At 36.5% G+C, this 18,296-nt stretch overlaps 1 protein-coding gene across 10 annotated transcripts in view; it reads left to right on the top strand.

The window, feature by feature from the left end:
• Positions 1-18,296, top strand: part of LOC119083775 (probable nuclear hormone receptor HR3) — a 126,043-nt gene that overhangs the window by 95,845 nt on the left and 11,902 nt on the right. For all 10 annotated transcript variants that reach the window (XM_037193568.1, XM_037193570.1, XM_037193569.1 and 7 more), the window contains exon 2: positions 6,631-6,858. In XM_037193568.1, coding sequence (XP_037049463.1) covers positions 6,631-6,858 — 228 coding nt within the window. The remainder of the gene's footprint in view (positions 1-6,630; positions 6,859-18,296) is intronic.

The raw sequence follows: 18,296 nt of genomic DNA, 5'->3' as shown, positions 1-18,296 counted from the left end.
CTATTCCTCCCCAAGCGGAACACATAATTTTTCATCGAAACGAACCAAGCACATCAATTTGAGTACGGACAGTAATGACGGGTGAAGTTCACTGTGCAAATTTTGACAGATCATATAATTTTGAACGAAGAATTACTAGCTCTTTGTCTCAACATTTGTCGAAATCAAAACAAAGTGACAGTTGCAAAGAGTGAGAAAAAAAACTCTTGTTCACGCCATGGAAGAAAGAAGAGGTGAGAAAATACAAATTTTCTCCTCTGAACTGTCATCAGAGTGAACGTCAAAAGGGCCATCTTCTAACCGTATTTAAGTAGAGAAAATGAGGATATTCACGCCACACGGATGAAAAACATTTTTCACAACGCACGCCAGAAAATAGTCATTTTCTACCCTCCGCTGAAACTTCGAAAGCCTTTGTTGTGAAAAATTGTATGGTTACCTAGGAAAAAAGTTGGAAATTGCATTGTCGCCCTAAGAGTCACTAATTGTGTCGCCTCTCAGCTACTTCCTTAGATATACTTATAACCAGTCCATGCCTGTTCCTATGCATTCATCGCTATAATATGCGACAGTGGCGGTCTACAATACTGCGAATAATAACAATCAAAAGACTGGTTCGATTATACACACAGTGTAACACCCGATTGGCCATCCTACGGTATTCCATCAATCAATTGTAATTATATTCTTGGAGTAATGTTCACTGAGTAGTGAGTGTACACTAAAGTGTCTGTTCAACGAACACACAATTTTTTTTCAGCGATTCTGAGACACTCACTTCTCGTTCGTACACAATGTTTGGGTTATAATCGAAAATTCTGTGTCGGGTTAATGACATCGAGCAATTTATAGACATTACTTTTTCTGTCCCGAGCTGGACACATTATTCTTGGCATATTACAACGAAATATTACATTTTCGCGCTGGTCGTGCTTAGACAGACGAATATTGTTTTTTCGTTCAACGTTTCTAGCAGAGTGAAATTTCACAAATTTTTCTGTTCGTTTCGCTTTTTCGGGCTGAATGTTGTTATGATATGTTTCTGTAATGTTGCTGCTGGCTTCTTTGAAAATGGTGTGACGTCGGTATAGCATAGGGACTATAAATATCGTCGCTTTGTTGATGATATAAGTCAGTTTATGTTGGATAAGTTAAAAGCCGGACATTAAAAATGTGTTATGACAGGCGAAGTCGGTCTAATGATCTTGCTGCGATGCGTGTGATGGTGGTTTTTGTAGAACCAGATGAAATCAATTAAAAAGTTGGAAATGAGAAGGAAATGATTTTCCGGAGATAATTCTATTGGCAATGCCGACGTAGGTAGTGTGGGCATTGATTTTTCTTTCTATGTTCAAACTACTTGATCCATTCATTCCATTAGTATAAACGAGCAGTCAGCGCTACCAAATAGATTATAGCTAAGAGCCAGGGCTGGCCAGAATTCACAGAATGGCTAGTCCGGGCCTGATAATAACACAGTTGGAACGAATAATGTTTCTGTACAGTAAAGGGAATGGCAGAACTATACGTTCATAAAGAATGTGGTCACGCAATGTTAGCTACTTTTCAAATCACTTTTCCCCCTCTGACTCGGTATTGTCACAGAAAGCTGAACTCGGTTCGTTTTGTGACGTGACGGAAAAAATATGGAGCTTTCCCAGCTCTCAACCTGAGTAGCGAGTAACTTATAGCTCGCTTTCTGATTTCGGCAGTCTTTGTGGTCTGTGTTTCTGAAATCCACAGAGTTCGTTTAGGAAATGAACACCTAGATTCTAGATACAGCTTAAGTGGCGTGGTCTAGCAGAGGCTGTCCTGTAAGAAAGCAATAAAAAGGAATCTACACAGAGACAGCACGGGAAAATTATTCTTGCGGGTTTTATCAGCCTTTATCCTATCAATGAATGGAGTGAATGGACAATTAGCAACTAGAACCTCAAAAACTTCTTCTGCATTTTTTTCGAAGTCCACGAATTTCTAGCTGTTGGTCAAGGTGATCAAGATTACAGATCTGTTTTGGAAGCTACTCCTCAAAGAAATTTTAAAATTGTCATCTCAATTCTCATGGTAGAAAGTTGCCCCCTTTCCCCTATATACTTGGCGCCACTGATTTCTGGTGATTATAGTTCCATTCAGATCAGTTTGAGTTTGAGATCTTCTGAGATGATTTTGCAATAAATTTCCTCCTGCAATCATCTTACACATCGATCTCAATGAAAAATGATTGACTGTGATGCATTATATCAGATAAACTTACACAGATCGATTATCGATTGCAATTGAAATAAAAGCAAAACCAAGAAAGCTTTATACCTATCCACACTCCGTGCCAATGTTAAATCAGCAAAACAATAAATTTCGTAACAATGAGTATAATCGATTAATTGCTCAACGATCGTGACTTTGAATCGTATTGCCAAAGCACAGCAGAATTCCTAGACAATTTTGTTTAAATATTTTTTTTCGCTTGGAAATTGGCAAATTCTTACGAGTTTACTATCGGGCACTATACAGCGCCAATAACGCTCGGAGTTTTTTTTTTTGTTGTTGTAAGAATTTAATTTGAAACACATGCACAAATAAAATATTTTATTAATCACCGAGTCATTCAAAACAAAACAAAATGAAACGAACAAAAAATCAAATGGTAAACAAAAATCGTTTCGTTTGTTTCTTATGTTCCAGTTGCTAAAAAAAAAAAAAATATTTGTTTTGAGGAACGTGATTTTTAGCCCGAAAATCATTTTCGTTCAAATAAATGACCGATGCAAGTTCACTGACACCACGTGAATCAGTAAAATGAACGAATGAAGAACTTTTTTTTTATTTATTAATAAATTGCACACAATAATTTGTATTGTAACACCATTTCAGTTGCATATTTTACGTGTAGGCACTTCTTCGGAACGATTCACTTTAATTGCTCATTTACATTTAAATTACAAGTTGAGCGAAAAATGTGATCGTTTTATTGATACGATTCGTGTCTTATTCGTTGTTGTTACAAACAATGATTTTATGTACCTGCCGTCAAATGAAGCTTTTGACTTGTGCCAAATTTTGTAGCCCAAGGCGCAAGGGCTAAAATGACACGTGTCGATCTAGACAACAATTATTATTTGAAAATCTAAATGCTGAAAGGAGACGTGTACGATTAGCGAATTATAATAAAAATGACGTTTTTTTTGATACTTCAGATGAAAGAACATCATCAGACTATTTGAAACAAAATTTGATCAATAAAATTTCATTTTTATTATAATTCGCTAATTCGACACGTCCCCTTTCTGCATTTAGATAATCATTTAGGAAATTTGACGTTCCCGTGTAGAAGAAAGATAACCCTTTGCAAGACCAGAAGTCTTGTTCCGTAATCCATTTTTCTTTGCTTGCGGCTTGAAAATGCGGCATTCCTGTCTCGCCAAAAATCAATTTTTTGCATTTTCTCACTGCAACAAACAAAATATTGTCTTGCTGGGGTATTTGTTGTTTATACGTGTAGAAAGTTTGTAGCTTAAGGGGAAGGCGAGAACTTCAACTCACACGGCAAAACAAAGCAAATAATCCAACGCAGAGCTATGTTCACCAATGTGTAATATTATCGGATGACGCAGATCACTCGGGTAGCGAATGCAAAAATTGTTTTCAGTTTAACATTCCTATCTCAGAAGTTATTAGTGTCGTGAATTGGGTTTCGTTTCAATTTTATGATGAAACTCCATCCTATCTGATACAACCAGCTTATGTTTGCAATGAGAGCATATAAGCTCCTATAGATGAAATTGTGACTGTTCTTGCGGTTACGATAAAACAATGGAAGCTACTCTTACTTTCCATTGTTAAAAAGTCGACGGAGAGCTTTTAAACAAATAAAAAGAGACGGAGAGACAGTTGGGTTAAAACAATGAAAACTCCGTCTCTTTTCAATTGTCAAACAAAGTGTCATGTAAACGTAGAGCAATAGGTTTCTTTCAAGGTGAAATGAAATGTCAAACCGTCATCCATAGAGCCATAACCTCAACACTATTAACAATGCAATTATCAAAATAACAAAGAAAAATAAGTTGTGGTTATGGTTCTATGGATGACATCAGTTCGTGTTCGGTTCATTTGGTCCGGCTTAACCGGCTTAACCTTTTCTTGGAAGAAACCTATTGGCGTAAGTGCGTGAGAACATCTAAAAATTTTAAAGTGTTTTCTTCATTTAGCACTCTCGGCGAGTGATTCAGATTGGTTAAATCGAAATTTGTCACCTAATCGTTTTATCTAACTGTAATTCTCAATACAGTGGCGGAGATACTGTGTTTAATCCGTACTTCACTCCGTTTACGCTACACTGAAAAGAGCGATTAGTTTTCATTTCCTTTCTTTTTTTGAAAACTGTTAGTAAACGGAGTAAAGTACGGACTAAGCTTGAGAACCATCGTCATTTTATACTCAGGTTAAAGCTAAGTTTTGAGCAAGAAAATAATCACTCTCACCCTTTAGTCTCTGTCTACTCTTTGAACTAATCAGAACCACAAAAAATGATAAGCGGTTCCTCTCGTCAGACATTTTGTACGATTTTACGTTGGCGCGTACGTTTTTGATAGTTCAATTTGTCCACTCAACGCACTTCAAGCAAAAGTAGTTCTCTAAATAGGGTACTGACAGTGCTGCATACAAAATTTTACACTGCACAAAGAGTGTGGATAAAATTTCATACAAAATAGTAATGTCTATTTGTCAGGTGTCAATCGAAGCACTTTTGCTTGGAGTGCTTTGGTCCACTTAATTAAGAGGACCAACGACCAAACATTTCGTATTTCATGTTGGGACCACATATTTTACGTAATTTGATTCGAAATTTCCTCTCTTTGTGTATTTACTCTTAGCAGAGAATCATCAAAAGGCATATATCTGACACTCGAAAAAAATAGGGGTGTAGCGAAACGATGCCTTCAGCACTTGCCCCATAGTGAAATTCACCATAATCATACGACCGGTAAATGTCCACCACACGGTTTTACTTCAGATTTTCTTCACCAAACATCAACCACATGTAAATGATCGAAACATTTCCGTTTTATCATTTCTAATTAACGTTTCTACAATGCGAAATATACGGAACATACACAAGATTACATCATACACACCAAGAAAAACATTGCACTAGGTCAGGTTTGCAATTATCTTCGTTCTATCGCCGTCGTGCCGTTTTTTTTTCTTTCTTTTTTTTTGATATTTTATTTTGATGTGCAGAAATAAGAGTGTAGGTTTGCAATATAAAATGTTGACATGCAAATAGACAGATAATTTTACTAATGTTTACAATATTTGATATTAATTGTAATAGATTGGGCTACATGTAAATAAATGAAATGAAATGCAAACTAAACGGAATTTGTTACAGTCAGGTTGGAATGCTTTTCCTTGCTTGCAATGGAAAATTGAAAGCTGTTGATAATGACATTGAATCTTTACGCAACTAAAGTACTTTGCGGGTTTGCTTCTTCTTCTTCGTAACTTGACAGTTCTTATTAATTTTATCCAAAGCAAACTGTCAAGTTACGAATTCTACTGAATATACAAAGATACACAATGTCAACGTTGCGAAAGTTTGACATTTCAAAACATTTGGAAAAGACCCGAAAACAAAAGAATTTTATGTCAAGTTCGCGTTGTTATGTGTATCTACAGTTAGAATTACAAACGCTAGTAGAATCTACGCCCTGTGAAATATGCGAGTATTTGCCACAATCGTTAGGTATCAGTAGTGAGAATGTTCGTTTCGTTCCAGTTGACAGGTCGAAAGCTCTCAAGTGAATGGCGAATTTGTTAGCGATTGTGAAGTTATGATGTTAACAGACGAAGGATTGAGAATCTGTTTCGATCAATTTTTTATGGTTTTCGTTAAATGTCTAAAGTGACATTAGAACAATGAAAAATTTGATCGAAACAGATTCTCAATGCTTCGTCTGTTTTCAGCAATAATATTCATCAACTAGCGAATCTTTGACAAGGCTACCCATATCGTAGACATGGGTAGAGTGGAGAGATGGATAGCGAACAGTTGAAAATTTGTAGAACTTGGTGATTTACGTAAAGTACGTAGTGAAGTGGCACCAGGGGCCTATTATTGGTAAATTTATTCATCGAATTTACTGAAATGTACCACAAATTATCGAAGTTTACTGAAATTTGCTGAATTTATTTTTTGGTGGATTTTTTGCAGACTTCGGTAAATTTTTGGGAAATTTCAGTAAATATCAATAAATGAGTAAGACATACATACACTTCTGTATCATGACGGATCATGTCATATTTTTATTTTCATGCTTCGGGGCCGAAAATGAGGGCAATTTTTCGAATTTTCTCGTGGTTCCGGCCCTCTGCATGAAAACTTACATGTGCACCTGTTTGGGACGGTTGATTTAAGGCACTTTCGCTTGTAAGCCTCACTTCGTTCGGCCTACAATCCGCGAAATTGCCTAAAATCAATCGTCCAAAACAGGTACACAAATAACCAATGTAAATCGGATCGACGAGGCATCATTGACCTAAAATACAGATTTTCTCCTCCGAAGCCATTTTGCGTCGACCTAACCCGCTTTTCTCTCATATTTCTAACCATTTTTCAATTTTTATTTTCAGCCCAAATCGAAATCATCCCATGTAAAGTATGCGGCGACAAATCATCGGGTGTTCATTACGGTGTCATCACATGCGAAGGTTGCAAAGGTTTTTTTCGGCGGTCACAAAGTTCTGTTGTAAATTATCAGTGTCCCAGAAATAAGCAATGCGTCGTGGATCGCGTGAATAGAAACAGATGTCAGTATTGTCGATTGCAAAAGTGCCTCAAGTTAGGAATGAGTCGTGACGGTGAGTACCAATTTTTCTCGATTTTTTCCTTTGTAGTAAGTAAAACAGGGCCTACTTTCGAGAGAATTAAAATTCCTAATTTTGAGTCTTGAAAACGGGCTCTGCCACGGTTTCTCAATTTGATAACCAAATTTTCACAGTACTTTGAATATGCTTGGAAAGTATAACCAGGTATGGTGTAATGTCACCCCAAAGGACGTACATATTTTTGAAGCTCTTAGACTTTTATATTAGTTTGACATAAGTGAGTGCATTGAAGATATTTCCGCCAATTGGCAAAACCTTTTTTATACTTTCATTGGCTAGCAGGAGGTAAAGTAGAGGATCAAAATTTAGGTTTATAAGTTTGCCTAAACTAAATTTGAGTCCCAATAATTCTCCGAAACATAGCTCGTCCACACATACAAAGCTCGTACATAGTTACAAAGCTCATCCACAGTTATAAAGCTCGTACACACTTACAAAGCTCGTCCAAACTTACAAAGCTTGTACACACTTACAAAGCTCGTCTACAGTTATAAAGCTCGTCCGGACTTATAAAGCTCGTCCGCACTTACAAAGCTCGTCCACAATTTCAAAGCTCATCCACAGTTACAAAGCTCATCCTCAGTTACAAAGATCATCCTCAGTTACAAAGATCATCCTCAGTTACAAACCTCGTCCAGACTTACAAAGCTCGTCCACACTTACAAAGCTCGTCCACACATACAAGGCATGTCCACACTTACAAAGCTCGTTCATACTTACAAAGCTCGTACATAGTTACAAGGCTCATCCACAGTTAGAAAGCTCGTACACAGTTTGAAAGCTCATCCACAGTTATAAAGCTAATTAACAGTTATGAAGCTCTCCAAAGTTACAAAGTTCATACACAGTTACTGTAGCTACACATAGCGACGTAAAATAGACCTAATTCAAATTTTTCTTTTCTTCTTCTGTCAAGTTTGACAGTATAACAAAAGAAAAATTTGAGTTAGGTCTCTTTTGCGTTGCTATGTGTAGCTGGTTTTACTAAACTCATTCACAGTTACGAAACTCTCCACAGTTACAAAGCTCATCCATACTTATAAAGCTCATTAACAGTTACGAGGCAATCTAATGCTTGATTTCCATTTACCAAAAAAGTACTTCGTGTGAGAGACAAAATTGAATTTTTTCAACTTTTGCTTTGTTTATTTGACAGCTTGCTCTCTCACGGAGTACTTTTTGTTGAGGACACCATACTTAAAGTTACAAAGTTCATGCAAAATTACAAAACTTATTAACAGTTATGGAGGCTCTCCAAAGTTACAAAGTTCATCTTTAGCTACAAAGCCTATCCACATTTTTGAAGGTCCTAGGAGGCTTTAGGTTCTCTTTTAGTGCTACAAAACTCGGCTAGAGTTAGAGGGTTAGTTAGAATAAGATAAGAGATTAGTTCCAGATCTACATATGAACATTCATAAATCCAGCTGTTCCGCTGCTGATAAATCCTTTGTCTCCCATAGAGCTACCAGAATGAGTGGACGTTCCCCTAGTCAATGACTATGCGTGTTATTGTTCAGTGGTGGTAAAAGCATTTCTATTCAATTAATGTACACTCTCCCCTTACATTAATTAAGCGCTAGTCGAAAGAAAGAAAAACCCTTACGGCATCTGCGTCACAGCGTGCAATTAACGAAATCCCACTTCCCACGTAATCACGACTGTAGTATTATGTATGCTCTCGTGTGTGTATGTGTGTGTTCTGTACGATCCGTACATATATAACAAATCAATTAAATTATTGTAAGAGAATCATGAAACTAACTGTTCTCTGACACAGTGACTCTCTTTTTTTCGAAAATATAATTTCTTTTCTGTTGGATTTTTTATTATGATTTTCTTGCGTTGCGTTATTATTATGTGTGTGGTGTATACCTATATAGCAGTGCTGAATGTTATTTTTGCGTTTCTTTTTATAATATAAAACCATTGGATGATGATGATGATGGAATATCAACTTTAAATTATTTTTTTTTTTTGTATTTGATGAGGTACGGAACGACCGACGGTGTATATGTTATGAGTAGTTTTTCTCTACCAATTTTTTTCTTTCTTCTTTAAACGACTAGCGGAATATATGATTGCGGTTTTTTGTTTTACTTCCAGCTATTCGCGTCTTTTATTTAACATTTTTAGTATTGAAACGCGCATAATAATACGTGTGGTATGAAGAAATGTTCAAATGGAGAAGAAAAAAAAAAGAAAATAAAAAGGCAACTCGTTTTGCATGATTACGTGCAGCGCTTTTTTTGCTGTTCTTCGCTGTTGTTGTTGTATTGCCGTTGCGTAACAGTATTAATTTTTCAATTGTTTATGTTTCGTTGTTTTTTTTCTTTCTTTCTTCATTGTTGTGTTTCTGTTTTCAATTAATTTCAACTGTCGAATGACAAAATTTTTGTGGACTAAACTAAACAATTTGTCATGCGATTGAAGGGCTTTTAGTATGATTTTGGGTGGGCTAACGCATTTTTTGCGTAGCCAAGACTCACACTGAGAAACGTCCAAAGACAACCGCCGAATCATTCAACCTAAGCTGGCCTTGGACATCTTAAAATGTTACCGTTAGTCGGGTCAATTGAACAAGATCACTTCTAATCAATGAATAAACTACCAAGTAGCAATGTTGAGCAATGAAAGTGTAAAACAGGTATGGTCTATCGGCCGCCCGGCCGAAAATCAAACGTACTCATTTTCACATTATTTTGACAAGGATTGTAAGTGCGTTTAAGATGAATTTTCCGATCGGACATACCTGTTCTCTATTTTCATTGACCGTTGAGGACTTAACGACTTTGAAAACGGATTTAAACGCACTCATTTTCGTATCATTTTGACATGAATAATGAATACTTTCAAGATAAGTCGACCGATTTTGAAGAATCCGCCACTGTACCTGTACATTCATTGCTTATAATCGGGTCTTCCAATGTGTAAGTCATTTTTCAATCTAGCTTTCAACAAGACCGTCCCGGTCAACTCTAACCTCACTCTTCTAGCAAAAATTAGGTGAAAAAATAGACGTACGGGATGACTCAGTGGTTACGTACTGACCTTCCACCAAAATGACCCGGGTTCGATTCTCGGGACAGACAATGCCACAAGGAATTTTTCTAGTCTATCGTCCTAAAGTTCACTCGAGCTTCATAATTTGTGTATCTCCGGTGTGTTTGGTAGCTGTTATCGATATACACACATGAACTTACTCGCATGACTCATCCCAAATACTTTGAATGTTTGTACGTATGTATGTCTAGCCTACATTTAGGCGAGATATCTACTAATGCACTTAACTTTCACCAGAAAGTATATGCAGATTTTGAGGCGTGGCCGGGAAGTCATATGCAGTAGAAGACTTTTCCCTTCATTCTTCTGTGAGTTCTTTATGGATAGGCCCCAACCATATTAAGCAAAACATTCAACAAAAAGCGACTGTGGTTGTGCTTAGGGCGCTTAACTTTTGCCATGCAAATTGAACTTGTTTCACCGATTTCGATCAATTTTTTGTTGTCACAATTAAAAAGTTAACTTTCTTTTGCTACACCTCTACGCGACTCAAAAAAATCGTAAAGCAAGCAAATTATGCAATAAATCGTTTGGCTGACTGATAGTTAGGCTGTGGTTGTACAAAGTTGCATTTTGGATTAAAAAAATAATAAAAATTCGAATCGAGCAAAAAAAAAATGATTGAAAATTGACAGGAATAATTATAAAATCAAATTTTGCAATCGTATAAGAAACGACCTACGGTGAAAAATGATTGATGAAACAAAATAATATTCTCGCGGGTAATGTCTTATCCATTGCAAAATGCTCGCTGTATCTTGTTTCAAATTAGGGTGGATCGATCGAAGTGAATCTTTAGGGGATTATAGGCGTTAGCCAAGTGTTATGATCTTACAAGTGAAGCTTCCTTTTCACCTGCCCGCTCTTATTTTGAAAATGGATGATTAACCCGTCTTTCAATCAAAATCCAGAACCAAGACCAAGACCAAAATCTCGCCCAGTCTGACCCTCTTCCATAATCTGCCAATTTGCAGGGATAAGGCTAATAATCCCTGCAATAGCCACAGAATCTCTGTTCTCTCAATTTCAAGAGTTTTGACGTTTCCCATCGTCTTCTATTATAATACGATTTATACATTAGGGTGGTCGAAAATTCACTTTGCTTGATTCTCGTCAAGAGTTTTCAGAATCGCTAAGGGGATACAAGTTAGTAAGCTTTCATACAAATTTGGACCACCCTTATCTACATGTCATGTTTGTGCATTGGACCGGCGCTTGTAAGAATACTGTTGGATCCCATTTGAACATGTCCGGAGTCTTCGACTCCTCTCTATTCGAACATTTTATCCTTAGATTTTGAGAGTGACCGCTCTTTTCATAACTACAGCACCTCAGGATGAAGAGATGAAACAATTCTTCAATAAGTTGGTTCGTCTTCGAAAACTCTATAATCGCTCCTGGCCGATCAACTCTCCTCCGTTCGTATTTTGCAAGCTATGAGCGAAGAACCGGTCAACCCAAAATTTAACCTTTCCAACCTCTACCATTTCTCCCTTATTTCAACAAAACGTCGTCCGATACCATGTTTTCAAAATCATTTTTTGATCCACCCTAAATGTTTCTACATCTAAACAACATCGAATCATGGCAATGACGTCTTAAATCTCACTGCGAAATCGAATTTGCACATTTTTGCTGTCTTTAACAGTTGTACCTATCTAATACGTTGATGGCTGAATGAAATACATATTTTTAACGACAACGGCGGTGGACCGCTGTTTTATGTTGTATTGAAACAATTCATGTTGTTCGTTCAGTGTTGTTGTTTTCGTTGTTTTTTTTCTTCATTTTTTAAATTTAATTTTTTATTCGGATGAAAATTATGAAATTAATAAAACGATAAACGGTTTTTTATTGAAAGAACACAATGCGATACAATGCGAGATATATTTTGTGGATTAAATGTTGAGATAAAAATAAGCGAACCACATGATTTGAGTAATTTATTTTTTAAGCCGCATGCAAAATGGTTAATAGTTTGAAGAAAAAAAAAATGAACAACAAACAACAACAACAACAATAACCATACACAGCTGAGGATGAAAATTATGCAATGAATGGTTTCTCTGCCGCTTCCCAAAAACGGTGTTAAGATTTTCTATTGTTTATTCATTTACCATATTTACCATTTACCATTAAGTATTCAAAGAAAAGAAGAAAAAAAACGTTCCGAAGGTTAACGTGCATTGTCTTCACAGAGTTCGCATGCAAACGATATTTTTTTCGTCAGCTAAAATGCAATAATGCAGCCGTTCTTCTGTATAGATTTTAATCTAAAGTGATTTAATGTTCGTCGATTGTGTAATCATTTTTATTAACAAAATTTTGCTCTGTTTCTACAAGCTACAAGTGAGCCGTGAAATAAAATTTTGACAGAAAATGTATGGACTATCTGTCACTGCTAGCAAAAAAAGTGACAGGAGGTCCACACATTTTCTGTCAAAATTTCATTCCACGGATCACTGTATACCTCTGGCTCATGAATATGCAGTTTTATTCTATGTAAAGACTGTTATGACGGAGAGATATTTTGAAGGGGGAATTGATTTGAACGATGAACTTGCTGGAACTGTCAAACGTTTACACAAAATATCACTTGATCCATCATTTGACAATTACCGCAAGTTCAATGTGACACTTTTAGTGTCAAATGAAGGAGAACTTATTTTGTGTAAGTATTTTGACAGCTCTCGCAAGTTATGTGTTTTCTTCAAAACATTTTCCCTTCATAACAGTCTAATAGACTTCTTATAACGGGGAAATCTTCTGTTGTTCGAACGAATTTGCGGGAAATGAAGGAGAAATTATTTTGTACAAACGGTTTACAGTTCCCAAAAGTTCTTTTTCAAATCAAATTTCCCGTTCAAAATACTTACCCATCATAACAGTCTTATAAAATTGACTCAAGAGTGTGAAGGTGGTTGTGTGTTCTTCTACCAACGATCTTTTCGTAGACAATAAACTTACTCCAGCTACGCATAGCAACGCGAAGGAAACCTGTTTAGAAATTTTCTTCTGTTCTTCTGTCAAACTTGACAGATTGGAACCGAAATATATAAAGTAAATTCGAAAGCTAGGAACAACAAGGAAAGGATCAATACATAGTGCTATTGAGCAGCGGAATTTAAATCTTTTAAATTTGCAATGAAAGTCTCAGGAAAATAAAAACTTTTACAATAACGGCTTAGCCCATGAGACCGACCGACCAACCTTGCTTTCATTTGTTTCTTGAAGCAATATCCATCGGCTAGTTAGTAATTCGTTGTCGAAATTATAAAAAAAGGGAGCCGCGGCTCATAAACCAAATAGGATTCCTCCATCCTCCAGTCGAAAATATTTCGCAAAAACTGAGTGACGAGCGACATTACAACGGAAGTTCTTTAACAGTTACAGCGTTCATTCTATTTTAAAACGAGTTCTGTCAATTCTGCATCGCACTGCAAGGATATTACTTCACAAGCTCTACGCACAAAATATCGAACAAAAATTGTCGTTTACCCACACACGCACAACGATAAGCACAGTGCAATGTTTATTCGCTACAACAAAGTGGGACTCCACGTGTCCAAAAAAATAAAATAAAACAGAATTTCAAAGCAAAACTGGCAGTCATTCACCCCTCGGTCTGTAGAATAAAACAACGCACGTGTCGTGCTTATATATACAAAACACATAAAATGTTATATCGATGTCGGTTTGTGTATGGGTTTTTCTTTCGTTTGCGTTTATTCGGTGCTCTTTTGTGTGTTCGTTCATTCACTAATCATAAAACTATGGAGCTCGCTGTACGGTCTTTTTCTTCTTCATCGTTGGTTGTGCTGTTTCAAGTGTTATGCTGTTCTATATATAGGTCTAATTGCGCTTGCATATGTTTTCAAACAATTCGAAAGACCTACATATTTGTGTAGCAGCGGGGCCTTTTTTCTGCTGTTTTTATTTTCGAATTCCGCTAGTTACCTAACAATGCATTTCGTGGTATTTGCAATATTCGAACGTACGTAAGCACTGAACACTTTTGTTCAGTCATTACGCTACGACTCACTGTACGAAAAATCATAAATTTTTGCGATTGCACACATCCTTTTCGCCGTACTCAGCAGTTTAAATTTACATTATATAGAGACGATCGATAGTGAAGAAGATCTTGCAGTTACAGCACCCGTTTATTCATCCTGTACTATCCCACAGTTCTCACAGTAAACAGTTCTTTTAAATAAAACCACGGGAGTTGATATCCTTAGTGTCTGATTAAATCTGCTGTTAGAAAATGTGAGTTCAAGGCTAAGGCATTGTAAAATGTCTTTGAATTTGCAGAAAACCAGCTAGTGAAATCGATGGTAACATCCAGAATTTCCGTCCCACTTTCTTCGCGATTTTCTTTATGTCCCTCTTTCATTATGCGCAAAGTTCAGCCTTGCGTAAATCGACTATCTATATCTACACTCCCCAATAGCGACTGGATAGTGGATGACCCGATCATTTCACCTTTCCCTTCATTTACTACTTTATAACCAATCAGAATCGTTCTTCACCGACATTTTTGCGTTAGTCTTACTCTTACTATTCCTCTTACCAGTGAAAGATGGAGGTCTGCGTAATATAATCAAAGAGTATCAAACACTGAAAGTAGTGTCAATCTGCAAAAAACACGAAACCCAAATTTCAAGTGAATTTTTGTGCAGCGCAAGTTCACTTTATCCACGCGTTTAGTGGTATGCTTTGTAGCGCTGCATGAAAAAGCGATCGAATCCGATATTTTGAATTTTTGTATGGTAATTCACATTCAAACGTTGATATCTCCCATTTTTTTGAAGAATAACTGTGGATTTACATAGCAACGTAAAAGTGACAGATGCAAAAATTTTCTCATACGGCAACTCGAAATTTCATTCATAATTTTAATTTTATGAATGAAATTTCGGGTTGCAGTATTTAAAAAACATTGCATCTGTCACTTTTACGTTGCTATGTAAATCCACGGTAAGAGCCAGATTTTGCTAGGTTTGCATCTTTTATGGAGTTTTATCGCTTGACATACTCATTGGTGTAAAATAATTAGAAACAAATTTTTACTCAACATTTCACACAAATGAGTATGCCAATCGATAAAACTCCATAAAAGATGCAAACCTAGCAAAATCTGGCTCTTATTCTTTAAAAACAACGGAGATATCGACGTTTGAATGTGAATTCCCATACAAAAATTCAAAATATCGGATTCAACCGCTTTTTCGCAACAAACCATCCCACTAAACGCGTGGATTGCAACACCTATGATTTAAACCGAATTTGGTACGGTGTTGAAATACTTTTCCAACACTCGTACTATCCTATTCACCACCTTCCATTAATCCACGCGTTTAGTGGTATGGTAGCAAGCGCTGCATAAGAGAGCGGTCGAATCCGAAACTTCTAATTTTTTATGTAAATTCACCTTTAAGCCCCGATATCTCCGTGGTTTTCAGAGAATAAAAGCCAGATTTTGCTAGGTCGATTCGCATACTCATTTGTGTAACACTTTGAGCCAAACGTTGTTTCAAAGTATTTTACACAAATGAGTATGCCAATCGATAAAACTCCAAAGATGCAAACCTAGCCAAATCTGGCGTTTATTCTTTAAAAGCCACGGAGATATCAATGTTTGAATGCGAATTCCCTTACGAAAATTTGAAATATCGGATTCGACTGTCTTTTATACAGCGCTTTCTACCATACCATTAAACGCGTGGATTCTATAGAAATCGTTGGCGCCAAACGAAATCTGGCGTTGCACTTAAATTCACCCGAAACTTGGGTTTACCATATTTTTGATCCGCTGAAGATTTTCATTACCTTCAGTGTCGACTGGCACTTCCAATACACTGTAGACAGCGTCAATTTTCCATGAAAAAGCGAAGAGCACGAGTTGTCATCTCATTTTTCTCTCTCTCATATTTCCATATATTTTTGACCTATCGTGATCTTTGCTAACAGTGTTGCCAGCTTATACCTAAAGTGCCAATATGACAAGTGCAGAAAGCAAAAGAAAAAAAGCAAACGAATCAAACAACGCCATTTGCCTTACAGGAGATGCCAATCAGATGGTAGTATGCCGTGCGGGAGAGAAATGTTCCATTATTTGCACTTCCTTAATATACTCGGTGCGTAACTTGTCTTGGAAAGAGCTATTTTGTATGTCAGACAGTTGAGATTGAGAGCGGTGACCATTCAATTTGAAGGAACAAATCATTTGATCAAACCATTCCAAGAAACGTGATTTCACCATACGAAGCGAATGTCATTTTTCTAACCTCCTATTGGCATATTCTATCACCATCACCAGTCACCACATTTTACAAAATTTCATTTTTGTTTGTTGAACCACAAACTTCATTCTGAATCAAATCGCGTGATAATTGAACCGTTTGTGACTCTTTTCATGGTATTATTGAACAGAGAACCAAATCAGTCTTTCAACGGGGTATAACGACACTCGACTCGAACAATCAGCATAACACATCACTCACACAACTCGCATATTCACTTGACGACATTACAATAAAAACTTCTTTTTTTTTCTTTCACCAATCTCAACGTATCCCTACGATGTAATTACTCAATCAAAGTTCATGACCCGACAACAAAAAGCCAATCTACCACGGACAAAAAAAAGCTCATACTGCGACTCATGCTTGTGCTTTTCTTTTCTATTAAAATTTTTATTTTCAAGTTTGATGTTATACAATCGTATCGCACGGTACCTCTATATATTGTATACATAGACGCATGTACGGGTTATACAAGCGTTGGTTGTTGCTTTCATTATAGTTAGTTGACCTAACATGTTAAGCGCTTAAAAAGTTCAACGAATATTTGATTGTATGATGAAATGGAAACACACAATCGGAATTGATTCGAAAATGAACGAAGAAAGTTCTGTAGAAAATTTTGTGTGTGCGGCTCTTTGAAATGTTCCCTTTTGCGTTTCAGTTACATACACAATGGGATGGGACTGTACAAATGTCTGCTGCTACCATTGAAAAACTTATACTTTTCGGTTACCGATAATATCTTCTCATTCATAGCGTCAGTTCTACGCCATTGTCTTCGTTTCATTATTGTATGATCATGAGGAGGTGCGGAAACTCCATAAACTTCCATATTGCGATAGTTTTTCATTGATTTTTCATAGACACCGTGCTGTGCGTTCTGCTGAACCGTTTTCTTTGAATACGATTTTTGATTAGAAGAAAAAAGTTTTTTGATTTCTCAAACAAAAGGCAAACTTAATCCAATATATGGGACACAATCTGTTGCGTTATTAATTCAATATGAAAGTAGCGTCGTCGGTTATTAGGACAGCGGTAGTGATGAGAGCAATGCAACGAATTTGTTCTTCAAATCGATTAAAATGTTTCACTGGAGGCGATTTTGTCATATTTTGTTGGGGGACATTCATAGACGACGTTCACAATTCAGTGTTGCCTTACTGGTCTCAAACCATTGATAACTCCATGATTTGCCGTCTTGTTTTCGGGCTACAGATGTCGCTTTATTGTCACTAAATTGTATGGAACGCAAAGATCACTTTCTGTCAAAATGTATGGAGAATTTCGATTTTATCTGAGTTATTCAATTCTTGTGACTCTCAGGCAACAATTTAATTACAGTCGACAAAAACTAGATTCGTTCATACATTTTGACAGTAAATGATCTGTGCGGTTAGTATTTTCCTTTGGTGTTCCATAATTCATTTCTTTGTGGAAAGTGTCGCCCCCTACCTCAAATGCCAATATGATATTCTGAAGTGTCAAATGTATGACCGACCCCTTCAAATGCACCATGCGTATTTCTCGAGTTATTACTTTGTCTGACAACACTGAATTGCGGACGTCCTTTATGGATGTTCTCTTGCTCTATAAATTGTAATAAAAGGTCGGTAGAGTCAGGTTAAAATCCGTTAGAACTACTATCTGGTGTCACAATAGACTATTCTTAGCCGAATCAAATGAATTCTATGGAAAAACAACGCAAATTCATGCTTTTCCAATGAATTTTGTTGAATTTCAAATATATCCCCTAATAGATCATTGTCAATGTCGTTTGAGACGTCAAATAAGCTCTCATTTTCACAAAGCTAACCACAATATTAAAAAAAATTATATGAAGCTGTCATTGTTTGAGGTTAGCTTTGTGAAATTGACAACTTATTTGACACTGTTTTAGAGAGAAGTACCGCTATTTGACACTGATCTATTGGGATGGTAAAACACACTTTTGACTCATAAAAACATATATTTAATGAGTTATTGATGATTTTAATCTGCTGGCAGCACTGGAAAAAGAAGACGTCCGTTATGGATGATCCCAAA

Source organism: Bradysia coprophila, unplaced genomic scaffold, assembly GCF_014529535.1.
Source record: "Bradysia coprophila strain Holo2 unplaced genomic scaffold, BU_Bcop_v1 contig_70, whole genome shotgun sequence".
Taxonomy (NCBI): domain Eukaryota; kingdom Metazoa; phylum Arthropoda; class Insecta; order Diptera; family Sciaridae; genus Bradysia; species Bradysia coprophila.
This window is presented reverse-complemented; position numbering and strand designations above follow the sequence as displayed.